The sequence below is a fragment of the Trachypithecus francoisi genome, unplaced genomic scaffold (assembly GCF_009764315.1).
Source record: "Trachypithecus francoisi isolate TF-2019V2 unplaced genomic scaffold, Tfra_2.0 Lachesis_group18, whole genome shotgun sequence".
NCBI classification, from domain to species: Eukaryota; Metazoa; Chordata; class Mammalia; order Primates; family Cercopithecidae; genus Trachypithecus; species Trachypithecus francoisi.
The window spans coordinates 242,487-269,643 of NW_022681463.1; the positions used below are offsets into that span (position 1 = coordinate 242,487).

Below are 27,157 nucleotides of genomic sequence, written 5' to 3' on the forward strand. Positions count from 1 at the left end.
TCAAATCATAGTCTGTGGCTTTATTGCAGCTTTCCTTCAAAATATCATGTGACTGAGAAAATCCCTATCTTCCTATCAGACTAAAGAAACGACAGGACAGCGATTACACTTTTAAGTATTAGAGGGTTTAGAGCCCTAGATATTCGATATGCAGACTACTCATGTTTGTTTGTTTTAATAAAGACTGGTCCAAAGGCTCATTTTCACAGTAGCTACAGCTTTTCAGTTCCAGGACCAGGTAAAGATGGGCAGCCCCGTGATCCATGAAATCCAAGGGTTAGGACCATTTCTTGGTAACATTGAGATGGTCGAGCTGGTCCGCAATGAATCTATGCGGGGGGAACTTGGAAGTGGCGGCCGCCTTTAAGGCCTCGAAGGCCTCCCTCCTGCGCACCGCGGCGTGGCCGCGCTCCTGCTCCCTGGTCATGTAGGGCATGCTCAGCCAGTAGTGGTTCTCCGCCTCGATCTCCAGGCGGCGGATCATGTTCTGCTTGGCGCGCAACGACACGAACCGCGGCCGCCGGTGCTTCCCGATGAACTGACGGCCAGGAATGCGGTTGCGGCAAAGGAGCGCAGTCAGGAACATGATGCCTGCGGAACAGAGGGATGGGCTTTGCGGACGCGAACTGGCGCGGCCGGACCTAGAGAGAGCAGCGGGCGCGCGCTCCAGCTCACGCCTACAGGAGTTCCCGCACCGCCTCCCCTCCAGAGAAGCGGGGAGCCCAGCTAAGGCCAGCAGACGAAGAAGGCGCTTCCTACAGGACTGAATTCGCACAAGTACTCACCCGCCAGTTGCTCAGGACTCCGCGGCCGCCGGCAGACGCTGCGGCGTAAGCGCACCCGTCTCGCGGGGTCTCCTGGCGCCTCGGTGAGAGACTTCAGCTCTCGCGAGAGAGAACTGCGTCTGCGCAGAGCCGAGGTCGCGTCCCGCGCCGATTCAAACTAGTGGCGGGAGGCTGTGAGGTGAGCGGTGTTGTCCGCCTACGCCTGGAGTCCTTCCCGGGTGTGCTCAGCATGGACCCTATCCGGAGCTTCTGTGGGAAGCTGCGGTCTCTGGCCAGCACGCTGGACTGCGAGACGGCCCGGCTGCAGCGAGCGCTGGACGGAGAGGAAAGCGGTGCGTGAGGCGGGCTGCCCGGGCACGGTGCGCGGGGTGCGCCGCGGGCGGAGGGGCGTGGCGAGTGGAGGGTGAGCCCCGCGGAAACCGCCAGGCACTGACGGCGTGGACGGCTGCCACCAAGGCGCGGAGTGGGTGCTGAGTGTCTCAATGCTCGGCGTTTGGCGTTAGCGTAGCTCCCGGGCCTGGTTATGGTTTATTCCTAGGAACCCTTATCGCGTGTCCGTTTTAGTCCCAGGTACAACCCCAGGGCTCTCCTGAGATAATGAAAGTAGCACTATTTATGTTGGAAACAGAGACAGCAGCACTTAAGAATAAGAACCTAAGTTGACAGATTGAGCTCATAATACATATACTAATTTATATGTGATATGCTTTCGTCACATACAATATATGTGCTTGTCAATAAAATACCATGTAAACCTAAACAGATTCTCTTAGAATCAAGCTATTTAACGTTGTTCTTTACACGATACTTTACACATATAGTGACTTTCTTCTCACCCAGGTGGTCAACAGTTGCAGTAAACCTCTGTGTTTTTCCCACTAAATCGTATTACCCACACAAACACTAGTACTCGACAGTGCTGGGGTTTTAAAAAAATGTGTAAATAAAGCAAACTTCACCATTCACCTTTTTATTGGAGATTTTTTTAATTATTGAAAAAGTAGTTCAGATTTTGGAATTATTTCATAAATGTCATAACTGTAATGTGCTTTAAAATATTACACCCTGGAGACTTTTACTTTAATTATGTAATGAATGATCTCCAGTCACTTGAAAATGCCTATTTCTGCCGGGCATGGTGGCTCACACCTGTAATCCCAGCACTTTGGGAGGCCGAGGCGGGCGGATCACGAGGTCAGGAGATCGAGACCATCCTGGCTGACACGGTGAAACTCCGTCTCTACTGAAAATACAAAAAAAATTCGCCGGGCCTGGCGGGCGCCTGTAGTCCCAGCTACTCGGGAGGCTGAAGCAGGAGAATGGCGTGAACCCGGGAGGCGGAGCTTGCAGTGAGCTGAGATCCGGCCACTGCACTCCAGCCTGGGCGGCAGAGCAAGACTCCATCTCAAAAAAAAAAAAAATGTCTATCTCTGTGACTGTAAAATCAACATATGTGCATTGTAGGAAATTTAAGGTATGGAAAAGTAGAAAGAAAATAAATACCCCGTATCCATGGGTCATGCCACACCACTATTAATATTTTAGTAGCTTTTCTACCATTCTTATTTTAGAGCTTTTTTGTTTTTATTTGATTTTATGATAGTGCCATAATAGACACAAAATTGCATTAACATTTTTGGATGCTTTTTCTTTTTTTTTTTTTTCCTGAGATGGAGTCTCGCTGTTGCTCAGGCTAGAGTACAGTGGCGCGATCTCTCGGCTCCTCCAACCTCCACCTCCCAGGTTCAAGCGATTCTCCTGCGTCAGCCTCCCAAGTAGCTAGGATTACTGACTCACGCCACCACGCCCAGCTAATTTTTGTGTTTTTAGTAGACATAGGGTTTGACCATGTTGGCGAGGCTGGTCTGAAACTCCTGACCTCAAGTGATCCGCTTCGGCCTCCCAAAGTGCTGGGATTACAGGTGTGAGCCACCGGGCCTAGCCTGGAGATTTTATATATATATAAAATATACATATATAATATATGTAAAATCTATATATAAAATGTATAAAATCTCAATTTTAATATATTTATATAGTTATACATTCTATATATTTATATATATTTATATTTTTATATATCATATTTTAATATATTTTATATATTTATTTTATATATTATATAATATATTTTTTATATTTATATATCATATATATTATATGTATTTACATAATATAGCTATATAATATATTTATATTTTTATCTATTTATATATTTTTATATATTTTAATATATATTTATATTTATTTTTTTATATATTTATATACATTATATATATATAATTATCTCATATATATGAGACACTTTCCATAAAGCTCATCCTAATTTATTTTCCTACCGACATATTGACTCTGCATAATCTGCATTTTCTTCTGTGTTTACAAGGAAAACTTGGAATAATCATTCAATTCCTGTCCCATATGCGTTATAGAAAATATGGAATTGTAATTAGAGAAAATGGTCACAAACAATCTCGCCTTTTATTATCACAATGATGAATAATTCAGTTGGTTGACTTCTAAATGTCTTTGAGATATAATTCACATGCCATAAAACCATTTAAAGGATACAATTTAGTGGTTATTAAGATATTCAGAGTTGTGCAATTATCACAACAAAAAGTTTGGATTTTCATCACTCCTAGAAGAGATCCCTGTGCACCTTAACGGTCACTCCCCTTAACCCCACCCACCACACCAGCTTTAAGCAACCATGAATCCACTTTCTGTCTCTATAGATTTGTCTATTCTGGACATTTCATATAAATGGAATTATAGAATTTATAGTCTTGCGACTAATTTCACTTAGTGTAATGTCTCAGTGTTCCTCTATGTTGTCGTATGTGTCATCACTTCATTCCATTTTATTGCTGTGTATATTCGATTGTATGGTCCTACTACATTTTCGTTATTCACTAGCTGATAGACATTTGAGTTGTTTCTACTTTTTGGCTATTGTGAATAATGCTACTGTAAATATTCACATGTAAGTTTTTGTGTTAACGTGTTTTCAATTCTCTTGAGAATTAAGAGTGTGTAGTGGTACACACCTGTAATCCCAGCTACTGGGTGGGGGCAGTGCTGAGGCACAAGAATCACTTGAACCTGGGAGGCAGCAGTTGCAGTGAGCTGAGATGAGGGCACTGCACTCCAGCCTGGGTGACAGTGAGACTCTGTCTCAAAAAAGAAACAAAAAGTAACTCCACTTTTTTTTTTTTTTTTTTTTTTGAGACGGAGTCTCGCTCTCGCCCAGGCTGGAGTGCAGTGGCCGTGTCTCAGCTCACTGCAAGCTCTGCCTCCCGGGTTTACGCCATTCTCCTGCCTCAGCCTCCGGAGTAGCTGGGACTACAGGCGCCCGCCACCTCGCCCCGCTAGTTTTTTGTATTTTTTAGTAGAGACGGGGTTTCACCGTGTTAGCTAGGATGGTCTCGATCTCCTGACCTCGTGATCCGCCCGTCTCGTACTCCCAAAGTGCTGGGATTACAGGCTTGAGCCACCGCGCCCGGCCAACTCTACTTCTTTTAAATTAGCTCGGTGGGGTGGTGCATGCCTGTAGTCCCCAGCTACTTGGGAATCTGAGGTGCGAAGATTGCTTGAGTCCAGCAAGTCAAGGCTGCAGTGAGCCATGACTGCACCACTGTACTCCAGCCTGGGTGACAGAGTGAGAACCTGTCTCAAAAAAGTTAAAGGAAGAAACTACTTTTACATCATATGTAACACCCACTGATTAATGACAAAGGTGACATGCAGTGGGTAAAGGATGCCTTTTCAGTAAGTTATGCCAGGTCAATTGAATATCCGTATGGAGAAAAAGAGTGGATCTTGATTCTTACGACATGCCATGTACAGAAATCAATTCCAGATGGGTGTAGCTCTAAATGCAAAAGTTAAAACCATAAAGCTTTTAGAAGAAAACGTGAGAGAGACACATATCTTGTCATTGGCAAAGATTTAAAAAATAGAAACCAAAAAGTGCTTGTCATAAGGGAAAAAATGGGTAAGTAGGACTGCCTTAAAATTAGAAGATTTGGGCCAGGCGCAGTGGCTCACGCCTATAATCCCAGCACTTTGGAAGGCCAAGACGGGCGGATCTCAAGGTCGGGAGATCAAGACCATCCTGGCTAACACGGTGAAACCCCGTCTCTACTAAAAATACAAAAAATTAGCCGGGCGTGGTGGTGGACGCCTGTAGTCCCAGCTACTCAGGAGGCTGAGGTGGGAGAATGGCATGAACCCGGGAGGCGGAGCTTGCAGTGAGCTGAGATCATGCTACTGCACTCCAGCCTCCTCCACAGAGCAAGACGCCGTCCCAGAAAAAAATAAAATAAAAGATTCGGCTGTGCACAGTGGCTCACACCTGTAATCCCAGCATTTTGGGAGGCCGAGGTGGGTGGATCACCAGAGGTCAGGAGTTCAAGACCAGCCTAGCCAACGTGGTGAAACCTCGTCTCTACTAAAAATACAAAAAAATTAACTGGGCATAGTAGTGGGCGACTGTAATCCCAGCTACTCAGGAGGCTGAGGTGGGAGAATCACTTGAACCCTGGAGGTGGAGGTTTCAGTGACCTGAGATCAGCTACTGCACTCCAGCCCGAGCGACAGAGTGAGACTCCATCTCAGAAAAAAAAAAAAAATTCAGGCCATTAGGAACGTGAAAAGACATTAATTTCATTAGTAATCAAGGAAATGAAAATTAAGTCTCAATGTAGTATAGTTGCATACCCACCAGGAAAGCTAAAATGAAAAAGAAAATTACAAGTGTTTGGAAAGATGTGGAACAAATGCACTTCTTATGCACTGCTGGTGGGAGTGCAAACTGTCAAAATCACATTGGAAAACTAGCAGTATTTACTGAAGTTGAACATATGCGTAACATGTAATCCAGCACTTTTTCTAAGTCTCTTAACATACAGAAATATGAATACATTGGTACCAAAGACATGTTCTAGAAAGTTCAAAGCAAGAATATTCATAATAGTTCCAAACTAGGCACAATCCAAAGTGTTTCAACAGTAGAATAAATAAATTTGGTATCACGCAGTGGAAATACTACACAGTAATGAACATGGATTAGATTTGAACTTGGAAGAATGTAACAGTTGAGTGAAAGAAGCCAGTCGCAAAAGAGTGCGTATTGTATGAGTCCATTACATCAAATTAGTAAGTGGTAAAACTGCTTCATGGTGTTAGAAATCAGGGTAAGGTGGCCAGGTGCAGTGGCTCACACCTATAATCCCAGCACTTTGGGAGGCTGAGGTGGGTGGATCACTTGAGGTCAGGAGTTCAAGACCAGCCTGACCAACATGGTAAGACCCTGTCTCTACTAAAAATATAAAACTAGCCAGACGTGGTGGCGCACACCTGTAGCCCCAGCTTCTTGGGAGACTGAGGCAGGAGAATAGCTTGGACCCAGGAGGTAAAGGTTACAGTGAGCCAAGATCGCACCATTGCACTCCAGCCTGGGCAACAAGAGCAAAACTCTGTCTCAAAAAAAGAAAAAGAAATCAGGGTAAAGTTTACCCTTGTGGGGAAGGAAGAGGCTATAAGAGGGGTTCTAGAGTTCTAATAAGGCTCTGTTTCTACTTCTGTTTCTTTTTTCTTTTTTTTCTTTTTTTTTTTTTTTTGAGATGGAGTCTTGCTCTGTCACCCAGGCTGGAGTGCAGTGGCACAATCTCGGCTCACTGCAACCTCTGCCTCCTGGGTTCGTGCCATTCTTCCGCCTCAGCCTCCCGAGTAGCTGGGACTATAGGTGCTCGCCACTACGCCCGGCTAATTTTTTGTATTCTTTAGAAGAGACGGGGGTCGCACTGTGTTAGCCAGGATGGTCTCGATCTCCTGACCTCGTGATCCACCCGCCTTGGCCTCCCAAAGTGCTGGGATTACAGGCGTGAGCCACTGCGCCTGGCCTCTACTTCTGCTTCTTGAGCTGAGGGCCAGTTATGCAGGTATGCTCATTTTATAAAGTTCATTAAGCTACGTACTTAGGATTTGTATGCTTTTCAGTATGTATGTTATACAGTCACGTTACTTAATGGGGATGCGTTCTGAGCAATGTTAGGCAATTTTGTTATTGTGCAAACATAGAGCATATGTAACACAAACGTACATGATATGACCTACTACACACCTAGGCTATATGGTGTAGCCTATTGTTCCCAGACCACAAACCTATATAGCATGCGACTGCACTGAATACTGTAGGCAACTGTAAGATTATGGTAAGTATTTGTGTATCTAAACATATAAAAGGTACAGTAAAAAATATAGTATTATCTTTTTTTTTTTTTTTTGAGACGGAGTCTCGCTCTGTCGCCCAGGCTGGAGTGCAGTGGCCGGATCTCAGCTCACTGCAAGCTCCGCCTCCCGGGTTTACGCCATTCTCCTGCCTCAGCCTCCCAAGTAGCTGGGACGACAGGCGCCAGCCACCTCGCCCAGCTAGCTTTTTTTGTATTTTTTAGTAGAGACAGGGTTTCACCATGTTAGCTAGGATGGTCTCGAACTCCTGACCTCGTGATCCGCCCGTCTCGGCCTCCCAAAGTGCTGGGATTACAGGCTTGAGCCACCGCACCCGGCCAAAAATATGGTATTATCTTATGGTACCACTGTCATATGTGACCTGTCATTGAACAAAATGTCATTATAAGGTATATGATTGTATACTAAGTATTCTTTTTCTTTCTCCTTTTCCTTACACTTACTGGACTTTTTTTCTTTCAATATTCATATTGAAGACTTTGAAGATTATCCAATGAGAATTTTATATGACCTTCATTCAGAAGTTCAGACTCTAAAGGTATCACTCCTACAATATTAATTTACGGTTTCTCTGTGGCGAGTAATTTTTTTATCCTAAATAGATTTAGTCAGAAGTTAGAGAAATTAAAATATATTTTCTTTATTCATAAAAGGATGATGTTAATATTCTTCTTGATAAAGCAAGATTGGAAAATCAAGAAGGCATTGATTTCATAAAGGCAACAAAAGTACTAATGGAAAAAAATTCAATGGATATTATGAAAATAAGAGAGTATTTCCAGAAGTATGGATATAGTCCACGTGTCAAGAAAAATTCAGGTTTGAATAACTTCATTTTATAGCATTTGTTTTAGTATTGAAGAAACAAGGCAGCATGATTAACTAAGACAGCTGTAGGCTTGGCCATGGTTTTTAATTCTAGCTCTGTCATTATCTGATGCTTATTTGGTAAACATTTAGTCAACTCTCACTGTGTGGTATGCTTTTGGAGTGCTAATCAGGGGTGCAATATAAAGACAGTCCTTGCTTTCCTTTCCAAAATGCCAAATGAAAGCTAGCACAGTGCTATATTTAGCACATTTAGGCTAGATGGTCTATTTAAATGAAAAACTACAAGATAAATCTTCGTAACTTGGGATAGGTGGTTTCTAGTTAGCCCTGCCAATAAAAGCTGAGAGACCTCAAGGCATGTTATTTCATTTTTCTTGTTCACAGTTTTCTCTTCTGTAGAAAGAGATGTTGGCTATAAAAATTTGACAGAGTCATTTTTTGGTTCTAAAATTTTAATGAAGGGCAGTCTATCATAGTGGTTTAGAATTTGGAGCCAAAATGCCTGAGTTCAAATCTGTATTCCACCACTTAATAGCTGTATTATTATCTTTGTCAAGTTACTTAATCTTGTGCCTTACCTTCTCATTTGTAAAGTGGGAATGTTTAGTGTATCTATCTCATGAGATTGTTTAAGGATTAAATATGATAAAGTTTGCTTAGAGCAGTGCCTAGCATGTCAGTCACTCAAGGTTAATTATTAACTGCTATTGTTATGCCCATACCTCTGAATGACTAACTTTAGTGTCTTCATTTCTATTATTAAATTGAACAAGTATATATTGAGGATGTGTGTGGCAGGTAAGTTAAACAGTCCATGTGAGACGGGCACACTGGCTCATGCCTTTTATTCCAGCAGTGTGGGAGACTGAGGCAAGAGGATCACTTGAGACCAGGGCTACATAATGAGACTCTTGTCTCTACAAAAAATTGTTTTACAAAATTAGTTGGGCATGATGGTGCATACTTGGAGACGTAGTTATTTGGGAGGCTGAGGCAGAAGGGATCCCTTAAGCCCAGGAGTTCAAGGCCGCAGTAAGCTACTATCACGCCACTATACTCCAACCTGCACGACAGAGCGAGACCCTGCCTCAATAAATAAAATACATACATACATACATACCTACTTAAAAGCAACCCATAGCAAGCACCACCACCCCCAACATGGCATCATAGAATTTTGTTGACTTTGGTGTGAAAGAGCCATAGATTCAAATACCGGCTCCACCAGTTGTTACATGTGTGACCTTGGATAATTTCTGTAAGTTGCTTTTTCCTCATTTATAAGATGGGGATAATATCTCCCTATGGAGTACTGATAATGATGATTTATTAATCTCTTAAATGACAGTCCTGTGATAAATACATCAGTAGGTTTTTGGCAACTCTTGTAACGTTTCAAAATTTATAGAAAGCATAATGCCAAAACAACTCAGTGACTCAGAATCTCTTCAAAGGAACAAAAACTATGAAATCAAAATATGAAACCTCAGAGATTTAAACTCAAGGCTTTTAAAACCAAACAAAACAAACAAGAAAGTATATAACTGGCCAGGCACTGTGGTTCATGCCTGTAATCCCAGCACTTTGGGAGGCCAAGGCGGGCAGATCACCTGAGGTCAGGAGTTCAAGACCATCCTGGCCAACATGGTGAGACCCCGTCTCTACTAAAAATACAAAAATTAGTTGGGTGTGGTGGTGTGTGCCTGTAATCCCAGCTACTCGTTAGGCTCATATAGGAGAATTGTTTGAACCCAGGAGGCAAAGGTTGCAGTGAGCTAAGATTGCACCACCACACTCCAGCTTGGGTGACAGAGCAAGACTCCATCTCAGAAAAAAAAAAAAAAAGTATATAACCTATTAATGGTTGAGAAACTGTATATCTTTGAAATGCTCCCCTATTATTTTTCTCAGCTAGGTGTTTGATATAGGTGTTCCAGACTAACTTAGGATAAAAACTTATCTTTATATAACAGTCTTTGCTGTTTAGCATGGGCATCTGGAAGTTACGAATCTAAAATAATATCATATTCTGTGTTAAATATGGAACACAGTTGATTCCATACTGTCATGAAATTTTAAAATATAGTTTCAGGCGAGGTGCAGTGGCTCACGCCTGTAATCTCAACACTTTGGGAGGCTGAGGCGGGTGGATCACTTGAGCCCAGGAGTTCAAGACCAGCCTGGGCAACATGGCGAAACCCTATCTCTACAAAAAGTACAAAAAATTATCTGGGCATGGTGGCACACGCCCGTAGTACCAGCTGCCTGGGAGGATGAGGTAGGAGAATTACCTGAGCCCAGTGTTGTGTGTGCGACTAGTTGGGGCTAGTGTCACAGTGGTAAAGGAATTTACCAAGACAGTGGTAGGTAGAGAAAGGCAGATTTATTAAAGTATGAAAATACGTTGCAAGGTGGCAGTGGGCAGTACAGCAGAGAAGAGGCTGTCTGCAAAGAGGCAGAGGCTGAAGGGACGTGTTACAGGGTCATGCTGGAGGCGGGCTAGGCACAGAGCAAGGTGGTTGTGACCAGGCACGGTGGCTCACATGTGTAATCCCAGCACATTGGGAGGCCGAGATGGGCGGATCACTTGAGCTCAGGAGTTCTAGACCCGTCTGGGCAACATGGTGAAACCCTGTCTCTACCAAAAATACAAAAAATTAGCTGGGCATGGTGGTGTATGCCTGTAGTCCCAGCTTTGGAAGTTGAGACTGCAGTGAGCCAAGATTGCCACTGCACTCCAGCCTGGGGGACAAAGTGAGACCCCGACTCAAAAATTAAAAAAGAAAAAAAAAAAGTACTTACAGGTCCTTTGTGATTGGCCTTTTCTCAGAACAATTGTTCATTGTTCTCCCCAACCTGGGGCCCCCCCCCATTGTTGCCTACATCCAGATCTGTGATAGCGCCACTGCACTCCAGCCGGGACAGCAGTCAAAGCTACAGAAAATATATTCTGATGGCCGGGCGCGGTGGCTCAAGCCTGTAATCCCAGCACTTTGGGAGGCCGAGACGGGCGGATCACGAGGTCAGGAGATCGAGACCATCGTGGCAAACACGGTGAAACCCCGTCTCTACTAAAAATACAAAAAACTAGCCGGGCGAGGTGGCGGCGCCTGTAGTCCCAGCTACTCCGGAGGCTGAGGCAGGAGAATGCTGTAAACCCGGGAGGCGGCGCTTGCAGTGAGCTGAGATCCGGCCACTGCACTCCAGCCCGGGCGACAGAGCAAGACTCCGTCTCAAAAAAAAAAAAAAAAAAAAAAAAAAGAAAATATATTCTGATGCTCACTAAAGTCTGAGAGAAAAAAAGGAAATATTAAGAAAAACTAGTAAATCACATTAAGGATATAAGAAAATTGGACTTTTATTTGTGAATATTAATTTTTCATCTTATAACACTTTAACTTGCTTTCCTCCTCTAATGTATAATCACAATGGGATATGGGTGCACAAGAGATACATGTCGGAACTTTATTAAAGGGACAATTGAAATAGCATTTCAGCTGAGTGTGGTGGCTCATGCCTGAAATGCCATCATTCTGGGGCCAAGGCAGGAGGATCATTTGAGCCCAGGAGTTTGACACCAGCCTGGGCAACATGATAAGACCCCATCTCCACAAAAAAGTTTAAAACTTAGCTGAGCATGGTGGCACACCTACAGTCCCAGCTACCCCAGGGGCTGAGATGGGACGATCACTTGAGCCCAGGAGGTCAAGTCTGCAGTGAGCTGTGATCACACCTCTGTACTCCAGCCTGGGTGGCAGAGCGAGACCCTGTCTCAATAAATAATAAATAAAATGTTTAGACAATCGGAACTTTTGCTGATTTGGGAAATTTCAGATAAGCTGTTTTCTGTTGTTTTTGTAAACATGAAGTTTTCCGTTTTGATGTTTGACCAGAATATTCTGATTTTTCCTCCTAGTACACGAGCAAGAAGCCATTAACTCTGACCCAGAGTTGTCTAATTGTGAAAATGTTCAGAAGCCTGATGTGAAAGATGATCTGTCTGATCCTCCTGTTGCAAGTAGTTGTATTTCTGAGAAGTCTCCACGTAGTCCACAACTTTCAGATTTTGGACTTGAGCGGTACATGGTATCCCAAGTTCCACCAAACCCTCCACAGGCAGTGAACAACTGTAAGGAAGAGCTTGTAATTGTAACTCCACCTACCAAGCAATCACTAGTAAAAGTACTAAAAACTCCAAAATGTGCACTAAAAATGGATGATTTTGAGTGTGTAACTCCTAAATTAGAACACTTTGGTATCTCTGAATATACTATGTGTTTAAATGAAGATTACACAATGGGACTTAAAAATGGGAGGAATAATAAACGGTAAGCAGCTCTTAAAAGGCATCTTTTCTCTAGCTTCCTAAACCTTTTGTATTTATTGATTTTCTTCCAGAAGAAATATAATGTTTCAGATAACATTTTTCCTTTAAAAAGTTTTCAGATTTTTTTTATTTCAGTAGGTTTTAGGGGAACAGGTGGTGTTTGGTTACATCAATAAGTTCTTTAGTGGTAAGGTTTTCAGATACTTTGTATTACAGATCTTCTCGAATCACCAATACTGTCAATAAAGTGTGAGCTGTCGGTTTCTTCAGGTGAGAGACTATAGAAGTGATAAGGGCCTGAAAAAAAAGATGGTATTTGTAGGGATAGAAAAGAGGGAATAAAATTAAAGGGGTAAAATTAGTAAGAACTTGTGATTGATTTGCTGTGGAGACTTGGGAAAAGAGGATGATCTAGGATAAACCCCGGCTTTCTGTTTTCTTGCTTGGGATGATGTTAGAGAGAACAGGAAAAGAATACCTGGAGTACGAGGGGATAGGTGATGTGTTTACATGTTGGTTTTGACATTGTTAGTGCCTCTTCATGCTTAGGCATTCTAATATCAGTTTAAAGCTCAGTGAAGAAGTCAGTGCAAACTAGATTTGGGAGCCATTAGCATGGAAATGGTGATTAAAAGCGTGAGAGTTACAATGAAAGTACCACTTATCAAAGTAGCCAAGCAGTGTCTAAAGATAAATACTTATCATTAAAAACTGTTACTATTAAAGAAAGAAAATAAACATTCATGTCAAAGAGTCAGAAAAAAACCCCACAACTCTGGGGAAAAGACGAAACACTAAAGATAACATAAAATTTTAATTCAAAAGATCTTTAAAAGAGTTGAATTGATAAACGTAAGAACTGGTCCTTATCTAAACATAAATACAAATAACAGAACTAAGAACTAAGGACTGTGTTGTGTGTTTTGTTTTGTTTTGTTTTGTTTTTCAGATGGTCTTGTTCTGTCGCCCAGGCTGGAGTGCAATGGCTCAATCTCAGCTCACTGCAACCTCCACCACTGGGTTCAAGTGATTCTCATGCCTCAGCCACCTAAGTAGCTGGAATTGCAGGGGCACGCCACCACATTTGGCTAATTTTTGTATTTTTAGTAGAGACAGGGTTTCACCATGTTGGCTAGTCTTGAACTCCTGGCCTCAAGTGATCCACCTGCCTCAGCCTCCCAAAGTGCTGGGTTTACAGGCGTGAGCCACTGTGCCTGACCTATGTTTTTATTTTTCTAAGCTATCAGAAAATATCATAGGGTATAGTATTGGGAAATTTGAAAATTTCAGATAAAGTTTTGGAAAATAATACAAAGTGATAAAAATTGACTTGAAGTAGAAAACCTGGGTAGAGCAGTAATCACAGAAGAAAACTGAAAAAGTTATCAGATAACAGGACAGGCACAGTGGATCACTTGAGGTTAGGAGTTCAAGACCAGCCTGGCCAACAGGATGAAACTCTGTCTGTATTAAAAATACAAAAAAATAGCTGGGTTTGGTGGTGGGCACCTGTAATCCCAACTACTTGGAAGGCTGAAGCAGGAGAATTGTTTGAACCCAGGAGATGGAGGTTGCAGTAAGCTGAGATCAAGCCACTGCACTCCAGCCTAGACAACAAGAGCAAAACTCTCTCCAAAAAGAAAAAAGAAAAAAAAGAGTTATCAGATAACAAGCTCCAAAAAGCTCTGAGCATGGATGGTGTTCTGGATGAATCCTTTCGAATGTTATGTCATGTCATGTCATGTCATGCTGTTGTCATTGTTTTGAGATAAGGTCTCGCTCTGTTCCTAGGCTGGAATGCCCTGGGGCAATCTCAGCTCACTGCAACCTCCACCTCCTGAGTTCAAGTGATTCTTGAGCCTCAGCCACCGGAGTAGCTGTGACTACAGGCATGAGCCACCACGCCTGGCTAATTTTTCTATTTTTAGTAGAGATGGGGTTTTGCCATGTTGCCCAGGCTGCTCTTGAACTCCTGGGCTCGAGTAATCCACCTGCCTCAGCTTCCCAGAGTGCTGGGATTATAGGTGTGAGCTACCATACACAGCCTAACATCATTCTTGATGCTCTGGCCAGTGTAATGAGATAGGAAATAAGAAATATTTCTGTGTTGCACTTCTAGGCCATTTTGTACCTAGGCAACTCAAGAAAATCACATGAAAAACTTATAGAAATAATAAAATTCAAGTAAGAGGCTGATAGAAGATATATATTTCATATAGTTACATAAGGCAACTATTTCTTTTCTTTCTTTGTTTTCTTTTCTTTTCTTTCTTTCGATAGGTTCTTAGTCTGTCACCCAGGTTGGAGTGCAGAGGCATGGCCATAGCTCACTGCAGCTTCGACTTCCTAGATTCAAGCAGTCCTCCTGCCTCAGCTTCCAAAGTAGTAGGTGGGACGACAGGTGTGGACCACCAGGCCTGACTAATTTTTTTTTTTTAACTTTCTGTAGAGACAGGGTCTCACTATGTTGTCTAGGCTAGTCTCTTAAGTCTTGGCCTCAAGTGATCCTGAAGGTATTTTTGAAGTAAAGATGATTCAGTAAATTATACAGAAACAATTAGTTAACTGGAAAAAAATCAAGTCGTCTCTACCTCGAGTAAATATGAAATATAGATAGATAAAAAGATAAATATTTAGATAAATTATTTAAAAAGTAAAAGAAAATATAGATAAATTAGCTGTTTAAACAGTGAAAGGGTATACTGCAACTATCAATATGTTTGTAATTGCAAGAAAGTGGTAATGATTAGACATCTTTTTTTTTTTTTTTTTTTGAGACGGAGTCTCGCTGTGTCGCCCAGGCTGGAGTGCAGTGGAGCGATCTCGGCTCACTGCAAGCTCCGCCTCCCGGGTTCCCGCCATTCTCCCGTCTCAGCCTCCGAGTAGCTGGGACCACGGGCACCCGCCACTGCGCCCGGCTAGTTTTTTGTATTTTTTAGTAGAGACGGGGTTTCACCGTGTTAGCCAGGAGGGTCTCGATCTCCTGACCTCGTGATCCGCCCGCCTCGGCCTCCCAAAGTGCTGGGATTACAGGCTTGAGCCACCGCGCCCGGCATGATTAGACATCTTAACAATATTTGTTTGTTCTATTCAGAAATATGGAAGGGAACATGAGTCAGGCATAGTGATTCATTCCTTAGTCCCACCTGCTTGGGAGACTGAGGTAGGAGAATCACATGAGCCTGGGAGTTTGAAACCAGACTGGGCAACATAGCTAGATCCCACCTCTAAAAGAATAAAAATAAAATAAATAGACTGGAACATGAAGCATATAAAGGATAAAAAATAAACCAAGAAAATAATTGCATTGAGGACTATGTTACACATATACTGATAAGAAACCACTAACACACCAAAAGCTACCTAGGCAATGGACAGGAATAGATATGACTAATAAATATTTTAAAAACAGTTTTGTCTATCAAAATAGTACAAAGAATATTTGTTTTAACTGTTAGAAGAGTACAGTGAAACGTGTGTTCATATATCATTGTCAGGAATGTTTCATGGAAAGAGTTGATTCTTAAGTGTTTAAAACCTTTTACCTAGTCATTTTACCTCTAGGAAAACTTGACAAACATTTTGGCACAGTAGTATTTATTACAGCCTTATTTTAAATGGGGAAAATTGGAAAGAACCAAAATAGGTAACAGTAGGAAGTAGTTAAATTATGGCATGACATGAAAGCTGGAAATCATAGTAAAGAATATGGAGGCCGGCCGGGCGCGGTGGCTCAAGCCTGTAATCCTAGCACTTTGGGAGGCCGAGACGGGCGGATCGCGAGGTCAGGAGATCGAGACCATCCTGGCTAACACGGTGAAACCCCGTCTCTACTAAAAACTACAAAAAACTAGCCGGGCGAGGTGGCGGCGCCTGTAGTCCCAGCTACCTGGGAGGCTGAGGCAGGAGAATGGCATGAACCCCGGAGGCGGAGCTTGCAGTGAGCTGAGATCCGGCCACTGCACTCCAGCCTGGGCGATAGAGCTAGACTCCGTCTCAAAAAAAAAAAAAAAAAAAGAATATGGAGGCCGGGCGCGGTGGCTCAAGCCTGTAATCCCAGCACTTTGGGAGGCCGAGACGGGCGGATCACAAGGTCAGGAGATCGAGACCATCCTGGCTAACACGGTGAAACCCCGTCTCTACTAAAAAATACAAAAAACTAGCCGGGCGAGGTGGCGGGTGCCCGTAGTCCCAACTACTTGGGAGGCTGAGGCAGGAGAATGGCATAAACCCAGGAGGCGGAGGTTGCAGTGAGCTGAGGTCCGGCCACTGCACTCCAGCCTGGGCGACAGAGCGAGACTCTGTCTCAAAAATAAAAAAATAAATAAAAGAATATGGATAGATTTGATCACATACAAAATTTAAACTACTGTATCATAAAATATTTGACCAATGACAAAGCAGGAAAAGTTTTATAACATGCTATAATATATGTGCATATATGTTATATATATACATAACGTTTTAAAAACCCATATGCAGTAATTGGTGAAAGACATCCCATTTTTAAAACGAGCAAAGACATGAATTAACAAAAGAAGAGGCCGGGCACAGTGACTCACGCCTGTAATCCCAACACTTTGGGAGGCCGAAGTGGGTGGATCACTTGAGGTCAGGAGTTTGAGACCAGCCTGGCCAACATGGTGAAACCCTGGCTCTACTAAAAATACACAAATTAGCTGGGCATCTGCAGTCCCAACTACTCAGTTGACTGAGGCAGGAGAATCACTTGAACCCTGGAGGCAGAGGCTGCAGTGAGCCGAGATCCTGCCACTGCACTCCAATCTGGGTGACAGAGTGAGACTCCATCTCTAGATAAAAAAAAAAAAAAACAGAAGAAATACAATTGACCAATAAGCATATGAACACTTTTAGCCTTGCAGGTAATGAAGGAAATTCAAATACAAAAATAAGATGTCATTTTTCAACTATCCAGATGCACGTTTTTATTTCCAAGTTTTAACTAGGTTTGTTAATGTTAAGAGAGAGAATACCAAAAAAGACAGGTTATATTCAGTGTTGATAAAGACATAAGAAAATGTTTTTATAATGCTGGTGGCCATTGGTGAATCAATCTCAGGGAAAGTTGCCAGTGTATATAAAAGCCTCTATGAAATTTTACTTAAATGAACAAATTCAAGGAAAATAATCAAAGTGTGCAGTTATATAGATATAAAACACTATTATTTCATTTATAGTTCAAAAGCACAAAAATTATATTTAGAGTACACAAATAAGTAGTTAAAGTACCAAGCAAATCTAGATAGAAATTTACTTCTGTAGGGCAGAGATGGGTACCAAGTTGGGAAGCTTCCACAGGGGACTACACAGGTACACTAGTAGTAGTTTTTCTTTCTCTCTTTCTTTCTTTTATTTTTAGAGACAGGTTCTCACTGTCCTATTTTGGTTCTTTCAAATTTTCCCCTATTATAAATAAGCTGTAATAAATACTACTGTGCCAAAATGTTTGCTGAGTTTTCCTAGAGGTAAAATGACTGGGTAAAAGGTTTTAGACATTTGGAAACCACCTCTTTACATGAAACATTCCCAACACCCAGGCTAGAGTGCAGTGGCAGGATGGTGGCTCACCACAACCATGAACTGGGTTCGAGTGATTCTTCCACCTGGGCCTCCTTTGTAGCTGAGGTTACAGTTATGTCCTGCAACTCCCAGCTAATTTTAATATTTTTTATTTTTTGTAGAGATGGGGTCTTGCTATGTTGCGCAGCTGGGTCTCCAACTCCTAGCTTGAAGAGATCCTCCCACTTTGGCCCCACAACATGCATAAGCCACTATGCCCCGCCATTTTATTTTTAGAGATTTTATACAACATATATTCTTTTGCCATACTGTATATACACTTTAAAAAAATGTTTACACAATGACCAGGCGTGGTGGCTCACACCTGTAATCCACACCTGTAATCCCAGCACTTTGGGAGGTCAGGGTAGGTGGAACACCTGAGGTCAGGAGTTTGAGACCAGCCTGGCCAACATGGTGAAACCCTGTCTCTACCAAAAAAATACAAAAACATTAGCCAGGCACAGCGGTGTGCGCCTGTAGTCCCAGCTACTGGGGAGGCTTAGGTGGGAGAATCACTTGAAACTGGGAGGTGGAGGTTGCAATGAGCTGAGATTGCACCACTGCACTTCAGCCTGGGAACAGATCGAGACCCTGTCTCAGAAAAAAAAAAAAATGTTTGCACAAGATGTTAAAGACAGCATGGGTCATTATGTTTAAATTCAAAACTGGAAACTTATAAGTGAAAATCAATCCTGAACTATCTTGTATTCAGTGATATTCTCTTTATAACTATTTTACAGACATCTGTGTAATTGTCTAGGACAATGATAATCAGATGACAGGATCAGTCATTTTAGTCTTAAAAAAATGGCAAGTTTTTAATCTATATATGTATACCGGTTATAAAATTCCACTTTAAGATTCTGAAGCCCCATGAGCTACATAGTTCCTTTTTTGAACTAATAAGTTGAAGTTAATGGTCCTTAACCATTTTATACCGTGCACATACATGAATTTGTTTCATGGGACTTCTATACCATAAAGCATAACTGAATGTTTGTCCAAACTTGATATTTAGTAAGGTTAAATTTTTTCCCAGAGATTGAACGTTAACTTTTTTAACCTTGTAATTTCCCTATGAATCACAGCAGTGAGGAGGCCGTAGATACAGAATCCAGGCCCAATGATAATGTTTTTGCCACTCCCGGCTCCACTATCCAGCAGCTGGAAAAAAGTGGTAAGTATAAGAATCAAGTTACTTCTCAGGAACATTTTCCCCAAACTATCTTTGAACAAAATTGATTTCATCATCTTAGACATTCTAATAGTTTTCTTCATCTGTTTAATTCCTAATGTTGGATTACATTAAGTACCATTTCATTCAGCATGATTTTGTCCAAGAGAAAGAAAATTTTCTGGTATGCTTTTAATACTATTGACTATATTCAGTATTTGTCAGCTTGTTTTTAACATTTTAATTTGAACCCTATATAGTTACTCAGCGATCTTTTGATGTAGAGTCATGGCACTTTTTCTTTTAACCTATTGAGTAGAGTTGTACATTATCTTTCTTTTTTTTTTTTTTTTTTTTTTGAGGCGGAGTCTCGCTCTTTCGCCCGGGCTGGAGTGCAGTGGCGCGATCTCAGCTCACTGCAAGCTCCGCCTCCCGGGTTTACGCCATTCTCCTGCCTCAGCCTCCCGAGTAGCTGGGACTACAGGCGCCGCCACCTCGCCCGGCTAGTTTTTTGTATTTTTAATAGAGACAGGGTTTCACCGTGTTAGCCAGGATGGTCTCGATCTCCTGACCTCGTGATCCGCCCGTCTCGGCCTCCCAAAGTGCTGGGATTACAGGCTTGAGCCACCGCGCCCGGCCACATTATCTTTCTTATATAAACCACGCAGAGAATACCTCAGCTGTCATTTTAAATTTTGGTTTCTTTTGAATAGCTCAGAACTTAAAGAAAATGTTCATACATTGTTTTCATATTTGTTCCAGCAAACATGAAAACATTGATGTTCATGAAAAAGCAAGATTAAAAAATCCTAGAGTTTTATGATTTTTTTTGTTTTGTTTTCTTTGAGATAGGGTCTTACTCTGTTGCCCAGGCTGGAGTGTAGTGGCATGATCTTGGCTCACTGCAGCCTCAGCTTCTCAGGCTCAAGCAGTCCTCAAGTAGCTGGGACTACAGGCACACACCACGACGTCCAGCTAATTTTTGTATTTTTTGTATAGATGGGGATTTGCCATGTTGCCCAGGCTGGTCACAGTTGTAGACTACTCATTGCAACCTCTGCCTCTTGGACTCAACCAATCGTCCCACCTCAGCCCCCATGTAGCAGGGACTATAGGCGTACACCACCATGCCCAGCTAGTTTTTGTATTTTTTTGGTAGAGGGGTTTCACCATGTTACCCAGGCTAATCTCAAACTCCTGGACTCAAGTGATCCACCCACCTTGACCTCCCAAAGCACTTCATCCTTTTTAATTGATAAATAGTATCCTACTGTATATATGAGCCATATTCATTTGCTGATTAAGAGGTAATGTTTTCATTTTTTATTATAGGCAGTGCCCTAAGGAAATTTTCCATAGTGCATATGTATTTCTCATCTAGGAGTAGAATTGCCAGGTCAGAGGGCATGCACATTTTTACTGATTCTAGAAAATGCTGACTAGTCAGCTAAGAGTGGCTGTTAAGATTTATCTTCTCACTAGTGGTGTTGAGTTCCTGTTTCTCCATCTTTTCCAGCACTTGATGATTTTTAGACTTAAAATATTTTGCCAGTTAGATTGTTTTTCTAACATTTACCTTTTCTTTGTTGTTTTTTAAGGTTGCCTCGATGATACTATGTGTCCTAGATAGCAATTTTCTCTATATGCATGGGTCTCTCTTGTTCTTATCTTTAATTTTTCCATCCCTGGTTAATGTTACACTGTTTTTAACTACTGTACCTTTGGAGTAAGTCCTGCCATCTTGGAAGGCAAGTGACCTGTTCTCCCTGTTCCTCCTCCTTTGTCAGAAGTTTGATAATTTTCTCCATAAAGGTTTTACACCATTTTTAATAGATATATTTGTAGGTATCTTGTCTTTGTTGCTACTGTGAAAAGTATCTTTCTTCAAATTATATGTGTAATAGTTTGTTGCTTTTATGTTTAGTATATATTACAACTGTTTGTTATTGTGTATTGCTCTTGCATCCTTGCTGAATTCTATTAGTGCTAATGGTAATCACATATGTGAATATGAGATTTTTTTCCTGTCCAGTTAAGTATACTATAGTTACAATTTTTTGTGACCATTTTATGTGTCTTTCAGATGCCGAGTATACCAATTCTCCTTTGGTACCTACATTCTGTACTCCTGGTTTGAAAATTCCATCTACAAAGAACAGCATAGCTTTGGTAACTTTCCATAAAATTGAAAGCCACAGTCTTTCTCCTAAAGATTCAGATACACTACTGCTTGCAGACTCAAAGAGGCTATTTAGAAGACATGGATGAATCCAGCTTTTAGGAGTGTATTTACAGTGCATTTCTGGAGGGTAGCTTGGCAGCATAAGTCAATTGCTCTAAAAAATATTTTTCTTTTTTTTCTTTTGTTTTTGTTTTTGAGACCGGGTCTCGCTCGCTCTGTCACCCAAGCTGGAGTGCAGTGGCGCAATCTCGGCTCCCTGCAACCTCCGCCTCCCAGGTTCAAGCGATTCTAGCTTGTCTAGAATCAAGCTGTCTTGCCCTCCCGAGTAGCTGGGATTACAGGCGCCTGCCACCACACCCGGCTGGTTTCTTTTGTTTTTAGTAGAGACGGGGTTTCACCTTGTTAGCCAGGATGGTCTTCATCTACTGACCCTGTGATCCGCCCGCCTGGGCCTCCCAAAGTGCTGGGATTATAGGCGTGAGCCACCACACCCGGCTAAAAAATATTTTTCATACCCTTAAACCATATCTCAGAATTTTTTCTAAGGCAAAGTGGGACAAAGATTTACAACAAGTTATAGAGTAAGGAACAGCATTATTTGTAAGCACAAAACATGGGAAACGGTATAAATATCGAATGATATTGAAGAACTAAAACACAGCAAGGCATATCCATAAGATCAGGTGTTATGTATACTATCATGTGTTTTTCAAAACAGATGAGAGCATATAAAAAGAATGTTTTCAAGAAATATATGGAAAATGACGTGTGTCTATGTACACACACATGCATATGTACACACATATGTTTTAAGGAAAAAGAGTGGATAGAAACAGCAAAGTGTAGTTATCTCTGGGTGATAAAATTATGGGTGATTTTGTGCTTTTTTTCCCCTAAATTTTACCAGTGAATAAATTTAATCAGATTTCATCAAATCAAAACCATATCCCTCTTTAGTCAGTATGGTCACTTAACCAATGCTATAGAAAACCAATACTGTGTTAGGGCATCCAATAGAATTTTCTGTAATGATGGAAACGTTTTATAATCTGCACTGTCTAGTATGGTAGCCACTAATCACGTTATTGAGCACTGAAAATGTGGCTAGTATATCTGAAGAACTAATATTTAATTCTTTAATTTTAATTTAATTTTGATTAACTTAAAATTTAAAGAGTCCCGTGTGGCTATGGCTACTACATTGTACAGCGCAGCTGTGGATGAACATAGGGCTGTGTTAGCAATTGAAGTATCAGGTTATCTGCCTGTTAGTACCTGCCATTTACAATTAATCTACTCCTTATGTTCACATGGAAGGTACCCTACTGAGGTGACACTCTATCCTCTCTCTCTGTTAACTCTGACCTGAGAGAGATGGAGCGACTTACCCAACTGGCTGGTTTAGCATGAATAGTCTGCATACTAAACTTACCTCTGATCTGCTCTCTTCCTCTTGGGAAGGCGTGTGGTAACACTTGTTCATTCATGCTGTGATTTTCCTCTGACTACACTCACTATTGCCTGAGATGGGGTGGGTGTATCCATCTAAATCTTTGGTTCATTCTATTTAGTTATGACACTAAGCTTTTTTTTTTTTTTTTTTTTTTTTTTTTGGTGAGATGGAGTCTCACCGTGTCACCCAGGCTGGAGTGCAGTGGCGCAATCTTGGCTCACTGCAACCTCCGCCTCCTGGGTTGAAGCAATTCTCCTACCTCAGTCTCCTGAGTAGCTGGGATTACAGGCACGCACCACCACACCTGGCTCAATTTTTATATTTTTAGTAGAGACGGGGTTTCACCATGTTGGTGAGGCTGGTCTCAAACTCCTGACCTCGTGATCCGCACACCTCGGCCTCCCAAAGTGCTGGGATTACAGGCGTGAGCCACCGCACCTTGCTGACATTAAGCTTTAACTCAGCCTTTATTGGTAATGAAGGTGATATTTTGTCCTCTGTATGCCATTTGTTCTTGATTTTGTTTAGAACTTGGTCAGAGAAGATGGGGCATATGGGGGCCTACTTAGAGACCTCAACAGAACTAACAAATGATTAACCATTTTTGTTTACTACATTATGTTATATTATCATAATTTAATGGTTTATTTTTATTCAATAGGTATCCACAAATTACCCATTATCAAAAACAAATAGTTCACCAAATGATTTGGAAGTTAAAGATCATACTTCGTTGGTTTTAAATTCAGACACATGCTTTGAGAATTTAACAGATCCCTCTTCACCTACGATTTCTTCTTATGAGAATCTGCTCAGAACACCTACGCCTCCAGAAGTAACTAAAATTCCAGAAGATATTCTCCAGGTTATTTTTCCAGGCTGTTTTTTTTTCTGATATTCTTTTCAAAATGAAATACTTAAAGACCTGAAACTGCATGTAAACTGTCTTATTTATCATTGAGCTAATGTGCTAATTTTGGTGATGAGAAAATCTAAATTCTAGGCTGTCAGGACCTTATTTTCTAGTACTTGTTCAACTGTGGTTTCCATGTCGATCATGGTTCCATTAGAAGTGTTGCTGGCAAAGTCAGAAAAGTCATTTACCCTACAATTTCCCAGAACCAGGGTATCATGAATAACATGTCAGTGCTTCTTTAACTTGAGACTTGTTCGACCTCAGTTTAGGAAACACTGATTGATGTATATTAGAATATAGTCGTGTGCTGCATAACGTTTTGGTCAGTGACAGACTGCATATGCCGCAGCAATGATAATATGATACTGTATTTTTACTGTACATTTTCTATGTTTAGATACACAAGTACTTATCACTGTGTAGCAAGTGCCTGCACTATTCAGGACAGTTATATGCTGTAGAGGTTTGTAGCCTAGGAGCAATAGGCTGTACCATATAGCCTGGGTGTGCAGTAGGGTATACCATCTAGGCTTGTGTAAGTACTGTGATGTTCACACACGATGAAATCACCTCATGATGCATTTCTCAGAATGTATCCCTATTGTTAAGTGATGCCTGACTGTATCCAATTCTTTAGTATTTAACAGCAGTTACCATTAGTCTACTAATGACTTATAACAACTGCCAATTCTAAATAACCAGTCTGATTCTTTGACAGTCCCCCTCCTTAATAGAGGTTACAGTGTTTGGCAATTATTACTTACACGTATGGAATTCTTAATAACCATTCTAGAAATCTTCCTGACTTAGGAAGACCCATGAGAAGGATAAATCACTTAGGAAAATACTCAGATGCCTTTAGAACTGACCCATGCTGGGATATCAATAAAGTACTTGTTATCCTTTTTTCTCTTTTCTGCTTTTCTGGAAGAAATAATAAATTGCATGAAGAAGGAGCATCTTCTGTCTTTATGAAAATTATATAGTTTCCACTTCCCAACGGTTGCTTCATCTCTCCTTATTTCTATGTAAAAGGAAGGAAAGCTTATATTTAATATATCATCTCTTTATGCATGAAAAAATTCTAGCTAATATTTCATGTTCTCCTGTCATAATTTTTGTAATTGATGACCTTCCTTTTGAGCATTCATTTTACATCTTTCCTTTGTGTATTTAACATCTTTGTTAAGGCTTAATTTGCTCTCAGGGATATATTGCTACTTGTTTTCACTAACCTCAGTCAGAATACATTTTAGGCTTCAAAAATCAGTCCTTCACATCCAACTTAAATTTCTAATATCCCCATCTTTTCATTGCTGTTAGCATGTCTTTTTTTTTTTTTTTTTTTAGAACGAGTGTTGCTCTGTCTCCCAGGCTGGAGTGCAGTGGCATGATCTCAGCTCACTGCAACCTCTGCCTCCAGGGTTGAAATGAGTCTCCTGCCTCAGCCTCCCAAGTAGCTGGGATTACAGGTGTGTACCACCGCTCCCGGCTAATTTTTGTATTTTTAGTAGAGACAGGGTTTCACCTGTTGTCCAGGCTGGTCTCACTCCTGACCTCAAGTGATCCACCTGCCTTGGCCTCCCAAAGTGCTAGGACTACAGGTGTGAGCCACCACACCCGGCCCGTAGCTTGTATTGAACATTTTATAACTTCTTCCAAATTTAGGTTATGTTGTTCATATGGCTCAATAAAAAGGAATTGGCTTTTTTTTTTTTTTTTTAGCTTTTATCAAAATACAACTCAAACCTAGCTACTCCAGTAGCAATTAAAGCAGTGCCACCCAGTAAAAGGTTCCTTAAACATGGACAGAACATCCGAGATGTCAGCAACAAAGAAAACTGGTGAGTATGTTACCTTTGTAAAGAAAGTTCATGTGTTATTTGAGGAGGACATTTAAAAATTAACATTTGACCATCCTGGCCAACATGGTGAAACCTTGTCTCTACTAAAAATACAAAAATTAGCCAGGTGTGGTGGTGCACACCTGTAGTCCCAGCTACTCAGGAGGCTGAGGCAGGAGAATCGCTTGAATCTGGGAAGCGGAGGTTGCAGTGAGCAGAGATGGCTTCGCTCACTCCGGCCTGGCAACAGAGTGAGACTCCGTCTCAAAAAAAAAAGAAAAAAACATTTAAATGTTAGTAAAAATTTGGTTTTTAATTGACATTTGCCAGCTTAATAGCCTGTCTCTATCTTTTGATACAGAACTTGTGATCCCTGAATCTCAGATACCCAAATTATCCAGTTTAATGGTATCAGTGGGAATATATCCTCAATTATTTTATGTGTAAAATATATAGCCACAGTATTGTGTCATTTGTCTTAATGGCTTTTAATTATATTAAATTGATATTTTTTATTTGTATCTGTTGCAGAAATTCTAGTGGATCTATCCATTACAAGAAACTGAACAGAATGAGATTAAAGCAGAGCTGGACCGATTTTATCATTCACATTCCCCTGCCTCTTTCCCCTTTTTAAACATTGACCCATTTTAAAGAGGAACATGAACATTAACATCATAATTCGCTTTTTACGAAGTTTCCATAAGGTTTAACCTTAGTCTTGTTGACATGTAGTCCGGTCATTCACTCTTTAAGGATTATTAGTGTTTCATTGATACTAAATTACCCAGCTTAATCAACAGAATGGTTTAAGTAGTACCAGGAAGTAGGACAAGTAATTTTAAAAATATAAAGGTGTTTGCTACTCAGATGAGGCTGCCCCTGACCTGGCCAGGGAGACATTGCTGCCAGCCAGCTCTGCCTGCCCATCATCTCCTTTCAGGACCGTCCCACACCTTTTACTTCCTCAGTGCTGTCTGAAGATGCAGTGGCTGTTGTTTGCAAACAACATGAACACCAGTTAAAGTAATTAGGAAAAAAGGGAGATTTCCAGGCCTGGGTAACTATATACTGTGACCACTGGAGGTGGAGACAGGTCTCGACAGTTGGAACCAGGAACTCTGCTGTCAGGTTGTGAGTTTCTCTTTTCTCCCAGCTTTTCACTGTGTGGGGTCTTTTCTCTCACGTCAGCTCTATCACATGGCAGCTGACCTCTCACGCTCCACTCTCGAGCTTGGACACCCAGTAGACCCCGAACCTCACTCTCTCTAAAAGGTTCTGAGGGGTCCTCCTAGGCCAGGGGCCTTCCTGTGCACTGTTAGCTATGGCCACGGGAGCCTCTAGAGCTGCCTGGTAGCTTCAGGCTGACCTGCTTATCAAGCCTACGAGCCTTCTGATTTAAGTACAACTGGAAAGTATTATCTAATTAAGTTCATGATAGTGCTTTTGGAGAACTTGTCAAATTACAGCCAATGAGAAAATAAGGACCTAACATACTGTGGAGAACCATTAAAAATTTGAGAAGAAACAATTAAGTATGTCAATGTGCTTCAAAGGCTTAGTTTTGGGAATTTGATGCAGTAAAGATTACCCTGTTTTATGATGGTTCCTTGAAAGTCAAATGGGGGACCTGTCCATTGTGCTCTATTAATCTTGTCAGAAAACTGTCACCGAAACAAAACTTGATTTTGTCCTTGTTCTAGAAGTTACTGGGTAGTTGTAAGTATAATTTTTGTTAAATATAATGTAAAATAAAATTTTAAGATATTTAGTTTTGTTTTTCAAAATAAAGCTCTAGTCAGCTTTA

General features: G+C 41.3%; 2 protein-coding genes across 4 annotated transcripts; one reads left to right on the top strand and one right to left on the bottom strand.

Moving 5' to 3' along the window:
* On the bottom strand, nt 1-937 carry MRPL57 (mitochondrial ribosomal protein L57). The gene is made up of 2 exons (XM_033177058.1): nt 786-937; nt 1-591 (listed from the first exon to the last, which is right to left on the bottom strand). The coding sequence occupies exon 2, from the start codon at nt 584-586 to the stop codon at nt 278-280; it is 309 nt and encodes a 102-aa protein (XP_033032949.1). The 5' UTR covers nt 587-591; nt 786-937; the 3' UTR covers nt 1-277.
* Nucleotides 815-27,157, top strand: SKA3 (spindle and kinetochore associated complex subunit 3). 3 transcript variants are annotated; one of them, XM_033177040.1, is made up of 9 exons: nt 815-1,117; nt 7,517-7,578; nt 7,694-7,859; nt 11,788-12,199; nt 18,873-18,958; nt 21,039-21,124; nt 23,252-23,455; nt 25,232-25,350; nt 25,882-27,157. In XM_033177040.1, coding segments are annotated over exons 1-9 (1,239 nt in total). In that variant the 5' UTR covers nt 815-1,014; the 3' UTR covers nt 25,883-27,157. The 3 variants fall into 3 exon arrangements, with proteins under 3 accessions (XP_033032931.1, XP_033032933.1, XP_033032932.1); XM_033177041.1 differs by lacking the exon at nt 815-1,117 and adding an exon at nt 6,596-6,730; XM_033177042.1 differs by lacking the exon at nt 23,252-23,455.

Excerpts from the sequence above, each read along its gene's own strand:
- SKA3 (XM_033177040.1), top strand. The coding sequence starts at position 1,015 with ATGGACCCTATCCGGAGCTTCTGTGGGAAGCTGCGGTCTCTGGCCAGC. Across the intron at positions 7,579-7,693 it reads CAGAAGTTCAGACTCTAAAG|GATGATGTTAATATTCTTCT; the intron begins GTATCACTCCTA and ends TATTCATAAAAG. Across the intron at positions 12,200-18,872 it reads AATGGGAGGAATAATAAACG|TGAGGAGGCCGTAGATACAG; the intron begins GTAAGCAGCTCT and ends GAATCACAGCAG.
- MRPL57 (XM_033177058.1), bottom strand. The coding sequence starts at position 586 with ATGTTCCTGACTGCGCTCCTTTGCCGCAACCGCATTCCTGGCCGTCAG.